The sequence below is a fragment of the Rhipicephalus microplus genome, unplaced genomic scaffold (genome assembly GCF_043290135.1).
Source record: "Rhipicephalus microplus isolate Deutch F79 unplaced genomic scaffold, USDA_Rmic scaffold_12, whole genome shotgun sequence".
In the NCBI taxonomy this organism is placed as follows: domain Eukaryota; kingdom Metazoa; phylum Arthropoda; class Arachnida; order Ixodida; family Ixodidae; genus Rhipicephalus; species Rhipicephalus microplus.
Window position 1 is genome coordinate 47,628,121 of NW_027464585.1, and position 12,913 is coordinate 47,641,033.

General features: G+C 46.5%; 1 protein-coding gene across 9 annotated transcripts in view; it reads right to left on the reverse strand.

Annotated features, from left to right (window-relative positions):
- Positions 1 to 12,913, reverse strand: part of LOC119168190 (sphingosine-1-phosphate phosphatase 2) — a 325,637-nt gene that overhangs the window by 228,156 nt on the left and 84,568 nt on the right. For 3 of the 9 annotated variants that reach the window (XR_012888521.1, XR_012888522.1, XM_075882539.1), the window contains exon 2: positions 3,666 to 3,765. The exons of the other annotated variants lie outside the window; for them this stretch is intronic. Coding sequence is in view for 1 of the 3 variants with exons in the window: in XM_075882539.1 (XP_075738654.1) it covers positions 3,666 to 3,765 (100 nt within the window). In the remaining 2 variants the exon portion in view is untranslated. The remainder of the gene's footprint in view (positions 1 to 3,665; positions 3,766 to 12,913) is intronic. 9 annotated transcript variants of the gene reach the window in all.

A 12,913-nucleotide genomic window follows, 5' to 3' on the forward strand; every position in this document is an offset into this window, starting at 1 on the left:
ATGTGCAGAATACAAGTGCACATGAGTGTGTTTAATTCTGTCTTTTAGTGTTATTGCCTGTGTTCACTGTATGCCTTTATTTTTTAATGTATTTCATGACCATTTCTTTTTATTTTTTTTTTTGCTTGAATTTCAGCATATAAGTGCATGCTATTCATTGTACGTGTTTTCCACTCCTGTAAAAACAGCAGCTTGGGGTTGACAATATTATTAAACAAACAAACAAATAAACAGACAAACAATGGTTGCAAACTGTGCCGCAGAGAACAAACATCTCAGAACGGCGTACTGCGTGCACAAGTCAGTGGACAGGCATTGGACAGGAGAGATAGCATGTGAAACGTCATGAAGTTCTGAGCGAGCACTTAAATGGACATTGTTGACATTGCTGCAGTTGTAAAATATCGAGATAGTTTGTACACACAAAAACTATTAGTTTTTAAATGGCGTGGCTTAAGGCACCACAGCTGTGATTTAAAAATTTCTTACCGGTTCAATAATTAGAGTACTGAGTTTACTTAATTTAATTTCGACCATTTCTCAATTAACTCAGCTATGTATATCAGCACCAGATACACAAGAAAACACTGCGCTGCGAAAAGAAGTTTAAATTACGTGCTAATCGCTACAACTTGTGCGTGATTTGTAGCAGCTCTTCTGCCGTAATATGGATGGTGAGTGCATCCCGTATTGTTGAGAAAATCAACGTGGAACAATCATTACATAAAGCCGTATGCGAGGCACGACACACGGCCATGGCTGTACAGGAGCGGCTGTAACTAATGCAGCAGCAGTGGCGCGCCAACAGCTCGAAAGCAAACTGCAAACTCGTGGTGCATTACAGGGGGCGCCACTGTCACAAGCGGAAAAAAAAAAGGAACACGCCAGAGAGGAGGTGGCAATGGGGACAGCAGATGACGGTACTTTTACGAAGTATAGGGGCTTTAGCCCTGCCATCTGCGACTGTTGGCCAAGTATCCTCCTTCCTTCTGCGCTCTATTATTCTGCGCCACAGACCTCCTCACATCATAATAAGTGACCGTGGCCGTCAGTTTACAGCAGACGTTGTCGAGGAACTGCTTCATATGTGTGGCTCATAAATTCGACTATCGAGACCTTACTATCCACAGATGAATGGCCTTACTGAACATACAAACGGGACACTGGTGAATATCCTGTAAATGTACATGGCGTCCATTCACAAAAACTGGGACGGCGTCTTACTGTTCATCACGTCTGCCTTTAATACTGCCCAACACGAGACCACAGGCCACAGCCCACTCTTTCTTCTCTATGTTCGACCCTCTCATTTACCCTGGACACTATTTTTTCATTCTATGACAATGACGATCCTTCTTTAGCGGGAACACTTTGCCTCGCAGAAGAAACTGGCTGTCTTGCTCGCCTGCGTACTATAGCATCAAAAAACCACTCAAAGCTCCGCTACGACAGCAAGCACCGCCACGTCTCATATTAACTGGGAGACCTTATCCTGGTGTGGAAGCCCATTCGCAAGCATGGCTTGTCAACAAAACTCTTCACCCACCACACTGGCCCATTCGTCGTCCTTGAGCGCCTCAGTGCAGTCGATTATAGAATAGCACGACTGACAGTTAGTAGGAGACAATCCACTAAACTTATATGGCTCGCCTCAAAGCTTTTAGAGGACGGGACGATGCATTAAACGCGCGGTGTGTTTCGTTTGCGAAGGGGGAAACATTATGACGCGTATGTGCCAGACTGAGAAGAGGGATTAGAAGTGTGGACTTCGAAAGAAGATCTCTAGGCAACTTGGTTCTGTGAGGTCTTGCCATCCAAGCCTGCTGTTCAATAAAACCCTGCACCCCTACTTAAGACGTAACAATATTAATGAGAACTGTTACATATATAGTTTCAGGTACATACGGGGTTCTCTGAAGCCCACTGGAAAACCCAGATGAAATTCTTTAAAAACTTGTGCTACGATACCGGGTGCTTACCATGCTCATTTTACAGAAGAGCTGCAGTTTTTATGAGGTCATTCTTTGTCTGTGGTTTCAGGAAAGAGGCAGCATTTCTCAAGTCTTTAAGGGGAGATGCGGGTGAAAAAACATGAGTTTTTTTCAAAATTACGGATTTTCACCTATTTTGATAAGATTAGTACTTGTACTGTTATATAAAAAATAATAGAGGTCAACACTTAACTGGAAATGCTTCATAATTGGATCTAAAGAGCACGAGGTGCCTGTTAAAAGGTCGAAAGTGTGCAGTCTTTGAGCACCTTGCCGTCAATAATGCGCCGCCGCTCGCCATTGTTGATCGCATGAGTCGAAGAGTCGAGCCTCACTCTTCAAATGACAACAGTTTCTCTCGCTGATGCAGCACAAGAAATAATAAAAAGAAGCACTCTTCTGCGCGTTTTTCGAGCGCCCCGACTGGCTTATCACATGGCACGAATCAGGGACCGTCATTGCCCACTGCACCCCTGTATGTGCTGTGAAACCTATTTGCGGGGTCCATGTCTTGTCGAGCAGTGCAGCTGAACAATGATTTTCTCGTGTAATTATGCCTGTTATGAGTGAAAAAAGCATTGCTCGCAAGTGAAAGCCGTTGTGCGGTGCGTTCTGTAGGATAAGGCTACAAGCAGCTGGTCCGATTTGCGGCAGTTAATTTGTTCGCTTGCAAAAGCCAATGCGTCAAAGGTTATTCACACCCGTCAGCTGGAAAGTTCCTAATGCGGCAATGGATGACGTCAGCACCAATCTTGAGAGGTCGAAAGAGCTCGCAGTGAGAGAACTTAGCAGGGACGACATTGCCATTACGTACGACGGTATGTGGCACAAACATGGCTGCAAAATGGCATGACACTGAACTAAGTTTGGATTTCGCAGCCCTGTCGAACTTCTTTCTAGCTTGCAGTTAGCACAAGGCTCTGCCAGATGGAGCAGAAGTTTGGCAAGCTTTTCATGGCCCTGTCTGTGAGCGAAATGTCTGTAAGGAGACGGCTCGAAAAAGCCGAGAGGGACAAACTCATGGTGCTGGCGTATTTTAGTCGCAGTGGCCACTACAAGAAGGATTGTTCTTTTTGGTGTGCAAATTTCATCTGATATTATGGTATCTTTCATAAATAAAAACTCAATTTTAACTTTAAGAACACAAATTTTGCCATTTTTCCAATGTGCCCCTCTTTTTTCGGGCACTTCTAGTGCTTGGATCTGCATAAAATTTTGCCCAAACTTTTTCTAAAGTATTACAAATGCAATTATCTAGTTTAAATTTCAATATTTTATTGTATATTAAAAAATTATATGTATACCTTTACTTGGGTAGGTGAAATATGAACTTTTTATGTCTAGTATTTTTCATGCGTATGTGCTTTCTAATTAGTTATTTGCACTCTACACTTTATTTTAAGCATTATAAACTATAAATGGTAAAAAATTGCAGATGTTTAGGGATGAAAAGAGGGTGATAAAAGGGTTAAGGTTTTCACTTTGTCATGTTCCAGAGCTAAAAGTGTGTAACTTGCAAGAAAACTAATCATATATTTGAAATCGGCATAAAATGTTCCATAAACAGCTCAGGTTTAATTGCTCTAGAATGAATATTAAAAAAAAGTGTCTTCGAGTAGCATCTCCCCTTAAGCAGGACAAGTTTCCCTGTCTTTTCTTCTATCCTTTGCTTACCCAACTCCTTGTTGGCATGCAAAGCCAAGGGCTGTGTTGCTTCCTCATTGGCCCCTGGTTCTCTTAATGCTCTGGTTTGTGGCAGGTGGCTGTAGAGTAACTGCAATAAAATAAACTTTTCATTCAAAGTTAAATTGATCTATATATGAAATTATAGCTTCACTGCATTCTGCAATGTCAAGCTCACAGAGTGAAGCAAACAAATGCAGGCAACATATTGCATCTAGGTTCTTAGCACAAGCAAGCTCACTTCAATCTCGCCTAATCATGCCTGTAACTGTGAATATGTTTTTCCAGTATATGACTTGCATGTGATGTCAAAAACACAGTTTCTGAATGTAGTAGAACTGTAGGGTGGCAGCTTTGATGACTAACAAGTTGCAGTTAATCTGCCTAAATGTAATAATGACACAGCAGGAATTCCTCTGAGTGTGAATAAGGAATGAACCTGCATGTACTACTTTGATCCCATTAATCTGACATCGCAAAACTTCGTATCCCCTGTGCTGGTACTACCAGTTCAATAAAAATGGAGCGAGAAAACTTCGGGCGATCATGTAAGCACGTCAAACATTTTGTCAAATGTATATTTCAGTGGTGCATGTCATCCTGTATAACCTCAAAACTCAGGTTTGTTCCTGTGAAAAAAACAAAACTGAACTTCAGTAACCAATATGAACAGGTAACAGGAAAAGCTGTGTTGGCTTAATTTACCAACACATGATGAGGGATGAACGACAGGGTATTCAGATACTGTCACACACATTTGAAGATGCTCAAGAACTTCATCCCTTCGATAACTCATTTGTTGTGGTCCTCATTCATTTCAATAGCCTGCAAAAAGTTCCCATCATTAGAGGCTTTGCACTTCATTAACACTGGACATCCAGATTGAAAGGTACTGAAACTGATCAATTGTCTCTCAAGAAACAATTGTCAAAATGCATGATGTCTACAACGCAACCACGTCACTGACCACTGTGGATTGGCAGCACAGCAAGAAACACAAAGGAAACAAGGACTAGTGCTGTGCTTACCTGGTATCTTGTTCCCCCTTGCTGCAGCTCTTGAAAAACTTACCCCCCTTGATACAGCAGTAAACCACATAATACATTTCAAGACGGTCATTCAGAAAATGCTTTACTTTGGTCTTTGTGGCTGTGACATGACACTTCGACAGTCATGTTTGTAAAACTGCATGAACTTCACTGTATCCTTTCCCAGCAGCTTCCAGTTCACTAAACGTTCGAAATTTGTTCCCAGCTTTCGTTGAACTGTCGGGCATCACACGAGCTGCGGAACAGGAACACTTCACAGGTGCCTCACGTTCTGCGGAACGGTAACAGAACTGTAACACCGCGGGAGAATGGCGGCACACAAATAGGACGTGTCAGTGGTCACGGATGACATTGCCTCCAATAACTAGATTGGAATGAATTGATTTATACTACTTGTACCGAAACGAATTCGGTGGCGAAAACTTTTTTTTACAATAAAGCGCCATTATAGCTGTGTGTAAACCATGCAGGAATAAACATTTCTGTGGTGTAAATTAAGCTTGAGTAGGCGAGAAAGTGCAACCTGTGCAATGTCCAACGTAACCAGTGCAACATCTGTGTGTCCAACTACAAACTCGTTAACGAAAACTTTTTTTTTGGATCCGCGCGTCTACGAGGTCAGACGTACTAACTGCTGGCAAACGACGGACGGCCAGGTGGAACATGAGCCGCTTGAGTGAAAACTCGCGAGAAAGCGCACGTCGAATGTACCTTTAGCTTGTAGGATTCGGTTATGTCCGATGTATGTTTAGTATCACGGTTTAGGATACGTTGGACAAACCTTTAGCTTTTGAAATTCGGGTATATCTGACGTACCTTCAGACACAGCAAATAAATGAATCAGTGTTTATTTCAGCAAGGCAAACGAGAAAATCACCAACAAACTTAAGAACTAGTTTCTAGCGTGACAGCAGGCACACACTTTGGTTCTATAGCTTTTACAGTGCTGGCAAGAAAAGTTGTCGCGCACAAAAGACAAATTGGCACAGCATTCTTTGCATTACAGCTTTACTAAATGTAGCTGCAAGTGTCACAGATGACGTTGTGACAGCAGAATCGATGTCACCTGTAACGCGTCGCGGACCCAGAGCTCATGTGGTTCATAGTGGTCACGAAAAGGAATTCAGGTACACTGCTTCATTAGGTAGCGACGTCGGAGGAAGAATCATTGAATTAACTAGGAAAGCATGTGGCCCACAGTCTCGGTAGCAATTAAATATATATATATATATATATGCGATCTAACAGACAATAATGCCAAGGAATGTATAGGGGCAGTTATTAGAACAAATAGAATGTAAATAAGAAGAAAGAAAAGTGGGTGAAAAAATAACCAGCCGTGAGCAGGAAACAAACCTAGGACGTTCGAATAACGCGTTCGATGCTCTAACCATGGAGCTATCACAGCGGCCTTCCCTCCAGCCACTTTTTTGGGTGGACAATCTCGGTGCTGCGGTAACGGTGGTCTGTTGGGGCGACAAGTGGTGTCACACGATAATTGACCGGTAAAGTATGTTCTAAAACTATGTATGGCCCGATGAAGCGTGGTTGGAATTTGTCATAGAGACCAGGAGAGCGAATTGGTGTCAAAAGCAGCACCTCATCACCAGGTTACTATGTATGGCCCGATGAAGCGTGGTTCGAATTGGTCATAGAGACCAGGAGAGCGAATTGGTGTCAAAAGCAGCATCTCATCACCAGGTTGGAAAGACCTAACGCGATGGGATGCGTGATACATGATTTTCCGCTCGTGCTGTCTCGCTTCAGTATTGATGCGAGCCTGATAGCGAGGCTAGGCCAGGCGGGAAATGTATTCTTCGCTGGAAGACTGACATGAATTGCCATGGCTGTTAAACAAAAATACTTTGAAAAAGGTAGTCAGGGTGCGTCCGTACATGATGTAAAACGATGCGTAGCAAGTTGTTCGCTGAACAGCGGTGTTGTAGGTGAAGGTCAGGAATGGTAAAATAGTATCCCAGCTTTTGTGGTCGGGTTGGACGTGAACGGCTATAATGTCAGCAAGGGTTCGATGAAATCTTTCTGTGAGACCATTTGTCTGAGGGTGGTAGCTCGAAGCTGTCTTGTGAGTAGTTCCAGAAGCGCGCAGTTTTTAATTTACCATTTGTGACAGGAACACTTTGCCCTGGTCACTAAGCAGTACACGAGGAGCCCCATGACGCAGGATTATGGCGTGAAGAATAAAGTTTGCAACTTCTACAGCTGAGCCTGCACTAACAGAGGACGTGTCAGCGTATCATGTCAGGTGGTCCACGGCAGTCACTATCCATCGTTTGCCAGCAGATGTTACGGGGAGAGACCCGTAAAGGTCGACATCTACAACCTCGAACGGCATTGAAGGGCACGGAAGTGGCTGTAGAGGTCCCGCAGCTGCAGAGTCAAGAGTTTACGATGCTGGCGTAGATAGCAGGAACCGACGTACCGCGCTACTCTAGAATAAAGGAAAGGCCAGCGATAACGACATCGAATGCGGTCAAGAGTTTTTTTTAAAACCAAGGTGACCAGCAGTGAAGTCTTCGTGAAAGGCTTCGAGCACTTGAAGTCAAAGAGACCAAGGCAGTACAGGAACCCAGCGCTGACCATGAGGGTGGCGAATGTGGCGGTAGAGAACCCCATTGTCCAGCTTAAAGAGCAGGAGTTGACGACGAAGTCGCGCGTTTGGTGGATGAGAAACTCCCGAAAAGTGGTCCATTATGCGTCTGCAGTGTGGATCGGATTGCTGGCGGGAGATAAATGTTGGCTCGTCGTCTGAAAAGGGTTGCCGTATCGATGCAAGCGTATGAACTTTGGTAGATGATGCGGTTGAGTTCTCACCAACGCTGATATGGGTTGGTTGAAGCGGGCAACGAGATAAAGCGTCAGCGTCTTGATGTTTTTTACCTGACTTGTAAGTTATGTCAAAGTCGTACTCCTGCAAGCGTAGTATCCACCGACCCAAGCGCCCAGACAAGTTCTTAAGTGTAGAAAGCTAGCATAAGGCATGGTGGTCCGTAACGATTCTAAAGTGACGACCGTGGAGATAGGGACGGAACTTCTGCACCGACCAAACCACAGCCAAACACTCTTGCTCAGTTATCGTGTAGTTCTTTTCGGCAGGGGTGAGTACCCAACTGGCATATGCAACAAACAACTTTCTCTAGGGAAAACTTGTGGCGTTGTAGAAGAACTGCCCCTATACCAAGGCCGCTAGCGTCGGTATGGAGGATAGTCGGTGCGGCTTCGTAAAAGTGGCAAAGCAGAGGTTCAGATGTGAGGGCCCGCTTCGACATGTCAATGCCGTTTGACATTCTTGAGACCACATAAAGGTAACGTTGGGAGTAAGTCGCTGGTGTAATGGAGCAGCAATGGAGGCGAAGTTCTGGATAAATTGGTGAAAGTAGGAGGCGAGGCCAAGAAAACTGCGAAGCTCCTTTGGTCTTTTGGGACGCGGAAAGTGAAGGACTGCAGAAATCTTGTCAGGGTCGGGCCAAATGCCATCTTTGCAAACGACGTGTCCTAAGACCTTGATAGATTTGCTAGTGAAAGAGCATTTCCTAGAGTTCATTTGGAGCCGGGCGCCGGCAAGGCATGTCACAACTTGATCCAATCGTTCTAAGTGCTCAGGAAACGTTGACGAAAAGACAATAATGTCGTCCAGGTAACAAAGGCAACTTTTCCATTCCAAGCCGCGCAGCACGGTGTCGATCATGCGCTCAAAAGTCGCGGGTGCGTTGCAGAGCCCAAAAGGCATCACGCTGAATTCGTATAGACCATCGGTGGTTGCGAACGCCACTTTCTCCTTATCGTCTTCATGCATGAGAATCTGCCAGTACCCAGAACACAAGTCGATGCTCGAAAAAAATTCCGCGCCTTGTAGGAAATCAAGGGCGTCGTCAATGCGTGGCGTAGGATACACGTCCTTGCGTGTGATCTTATTGAGCGCCCGGTAGTCCATGCGAAAACGCACGGAGCCATCCTTTTTACGAACCAAAACAATTGGAGACGACCAAGGGCTAGATCAGGGACGGATGACTTCCCGTTGAAGCATGTCAGCAACATTTTCTTCTATAATTTTTCTTTCAGTTAAAGACACGCGGTAGGGTCGGCGGTGTACGATAGATGTCCCAACTGTTTGAATTCAATGTGCTGTAGTAGTAGTGCGGCCCAGCTTAGACAAGAAAATATCGAAAGGATTTGCGTGCTTCTGTAACAATGCGAGCAGCTGCTGCGCCTGTGAATTTGTCAAGTCGCTGCTGATAGCGGTGGTAAAGGCGGAGGAAGAAACATGCTCACCGAGGGAAGGGTCTTTGGATGCGATGGCCTGAAGTGGCATGACAAATACCGGTTCGAAGTCGGCAACACGGGCCACAGTAGTGCCTTGTGACAGTAAGGTCTTCTCCGGTGTAGAGTTAACCGCGGTGACAAATGCAGAGCCATTGCAAAAACAAACGACACCGGATGGAAGAACTATGCCTTTACGAACGCAAAGTGGTGACGGGGAGACGAATACATCACTGTGATAGACGTCGTTGGACGTAATGCTGATAACTTGTTCTTGTGGTGGCGGCAGTTCGTTGTCTTTCGCAGCGACCAAACAAATTGGCTTTTGATTGTCGTCATCAAGCATGTAGTTGGTGTCAGTAAGGTGAACGACGCGTTGTCCACAACAAATAGCCGCGGAAGCAGATAGGAAATCCTGCCCTAAAATTAGTCCGTGAGAGCAGCGGGACAGGACAACAAACTGGACATGATGGCGGATGCCGTCGATGAAAACACGCACAGTACAAAACGCAGAAGGGCGAATGACGTTCCCCTGGGCAGCGACTAACGTGGGACCATCGCAAGGCATCGTTACTTTCTTTAAATGTTCACACAAATCAGCACATATAACAGACAATGTCGCACCTGTGTCCACCAAAGCGCCGACTCGCACTCCTACTTCCACAGAGACCATGTTAAATGGGCCCGATGGAGGAAATTCAGTTCTAATTGCAAATGGAGTTTTTTCTCCACAAACTGCATCATTTAGTTTTCCGAATGAATATCAGAGAAGAATGAGGCGGGCCGAAGTGGAGAAGTGGAACGGCGGAAGGGCGAAGATGAGCAACGTCTCGTGTTTCAGCTGTTCCGTAGTGCAGTCGATGCTGGAGGAGATGGAGACCGGTGAGGCGGAGACGAATAACGTCGACCTTGATAAGAGGCTCCGCTGTACAAATCCTGTTCACCCATGTCGTTCCGACGCTCATCTAGCTGGCGCTTCCGGCAGAAACGAGATATGTGGCCGCGATAGCCGTAGTAATAGCTGACAGGGTGGGACGCGTGCCAGGGTGGGGAGTAGAAGGCGTTTGGGAACCCTGGAGATAGCGCGGTCCGGTGGGCCGAAGAAGAGTCAGAGGGCATCAAACGGTAGTTCACCGGGGGAGCGGCAGCAACCGGCGCGTAGGTTGGTAGCGACAATGACGCGTGTACGTCGCTGGGAGGCATGGCGGCAAAACTTGAGGGTAGGTGGGTATGGGGCATGAAGCAGGTGGCTGTGCGGGCGCAGATCCGGTCAGCGATGTAAGTTCCTCCCTGACGATGTCACGCAAGGGCACTCCCAAAGACTGTGTAGGACGCGGTGTAGGAGGTGTGAAGCCCACAGATCGCAATTCTTCGCGTATAATGTCCCTGATAAGGTCACGCAGGTGGCCATGAGACGTGGAGTGGTGGTCGTCAATGTCCGGTTGGAGGCAAACAGAGTCCAGCGCATCAAGACGCTGGCATGTCGTCACGACATTAGCGATGGTAGCTGGGTTTCGCACAGCAAGGGCATTAAAGGCAACAGGCCTAATGCCTTTCAATATGTGCCACACCTTGCCCAATTCCGGCATGGATTGATTGACACACCAGCATAGTGCAAGGACATCCTCGATGTATGAAGTGTACGATTCACCGGGATGTTGTCGGCGAGTATCGAGTGTCCTCTTTGCGACGGCGGATCGAATGTCCGGGGTCCCAAAAACGTGTCGCAGCTGCTGCTAGAAGGTAGCTCAGTCGGGTAAGTCAATGACGTGGTTAAAATACCATGTCCTTGCGACTCCGGTCAGATAAAAAGAGACGTAACGCAGTTTGACGGCCTCGTCCCACCGATTAGCGACACTTGCGCGGTCATAGCCATCGAGCCAGTCTTCTACGTCTTCTCCACGAAGACCAGCAAAAAGCGATGGTTCCCGCTGATGTCCGTGTATGTAAATAGGAGGGGCAGCTTGCGTCGGTGCGTGGCTGATGACATCAGCGCCGGCAGGCTCGGTCTGGGACATGCTGCCTGACAGTGGGCGCAATCGGTAGCCTGAACAAAGCTCCAGCAGGTAGAGCGGGCTGCGGGAAGTTAGAGGACCGAATGATGATGTTTGATGTTTTGTGGCGCAAATGCCATTTCACGGCCAAAGAGCGCCAGTTCATTTTATTAAGATATGGACAATGATTGTGAAAAGCGGCTGTATAACGGCCATAAAATTGCTCGTGGTAAGGCGGGTAAAAACATACAAGTAATAAAATCATGACCATGCCGTGAAAGGTGTGTGTGGTGTGAATAGATGACAAAAGTTGGGGATAATAAAAAATGATGGTGGACATGTATGGCATTAGCACAAGTGCCTCACTCATTCAACCCTTGCGTCCAAGGGCCGTGAGGCAAGTGCTTTGTTGTGTAGCCACCGCAGCAAAAACCTCTCTGGAGAGGTCGTGCTACGGAGTGCCCGGGTATATATGAAAACTACAAATTTCTTTTAAAAACACTAACAATGATTTATGACTAAAAAGTGGTTCCCTACCGATGGACATTGCAGGGTGTAAAGGTATATGTTGTCGGTAGGGTAATGGAAAGTTGTTTTCTTAGAGTTTCTAACTGTTTGCACTGAATTAAAATGTGAAGTACTGTTAGTACTTCACCACATCTGTCACACAATGGTGGATCGCCACCAGACCAAAGATATGAGTGTGTCGTGTATGTGTGTCCTATCTTGAGCCTTGTTAGTATTACCTCTGTATGACGTGATTCTGATACTAGTGGCCAATGGCCAATGTGTGGCTTAATAATATGTTAATTTATTTTGTGTGTGTCTATCCGACATGCTCTGCCAGTAGTCCCTGAGCGTTCGTTTGAAAGACGGCTTAAGATCAGGGGCCGGGATTGATATGGGTGTAGTGGCAGTGTTTTCGTGGATGGATGCAGCAAGCTGATCCGCCATCACGTTGCCTTGGATCTCAGGATGCCCTGGCACCCAGGACACTACAACATGTTTGAGTGTGTAGAGTATGCATAAAATAGAGTAAAGTGAGACGAGGACAGGGTTTTTCTTGTTTTTTAAGATTGTGCAGAGCCGTTACTACACTAAGGGAGTCCGTATAAATTGCTGCTTTTCGTATTTGTGATTTTTTGATGTGCTTAGCCGCCACAAGTATCGCGTAAGCTTCCGCTGTGAAGATACTTGTGCCTGGGTGTAGAGGGCCAGCATCCGAAAAGGATGGGCCGACAGCAGCGTAGGACACTGAGGAGTTGCACTTAGAGGCATCCAAGTGCAACATCCAAGGGGCACGACACCGTTGAAGGGATGGGACGCTTACCGCTGCTGTATTTCCAGGTTGCGTTCCTCAGCGCTTGGTCGACGTGGCTTCTCGTACGGTGGCCGTGCAGTCTTGGCCATGAAGTTCCGCTCCCGCTTCTAAGCATGCAGGGATGGTCAGACCTGGTTCCTTCGGCTACCGGCGGCCCGCGACACGGTTCTCTCGTGAACACCATCGCAGAATATGACTCAGGATACAGCGGCCTGCCAGACAACACCTCGGTTACGTTCCTCGGTGACCTGCCTTCGAGGGTTCTCGAACATTGGCCGCACTGCCTTGATCAGGCAGTTCCGTTTCCGAAAGTGCAAAGATGGCCACTTTTGGTTCCCTCGGTTACTGGCAGCTGGCAACATGGTTCACTCCCAGATGCCCTCGCAAGCCATGACGTAGGATATATAAGCCAGCCATGCTCCAATTCGGTTGGGCACGACACCGTTGAAGGGATGGGACGCTTACCGCTGCTGTATTTCCAGGTTGGTTACTTCAAAGATGCTTCGTGTTTAAAAAGTAGCAATTACTGCATTGTTGCGGTGTCGTGCCCTCCTGACCTGCGTGATAAGATGTTCCGTACATTGCTGTTTCTTTCAT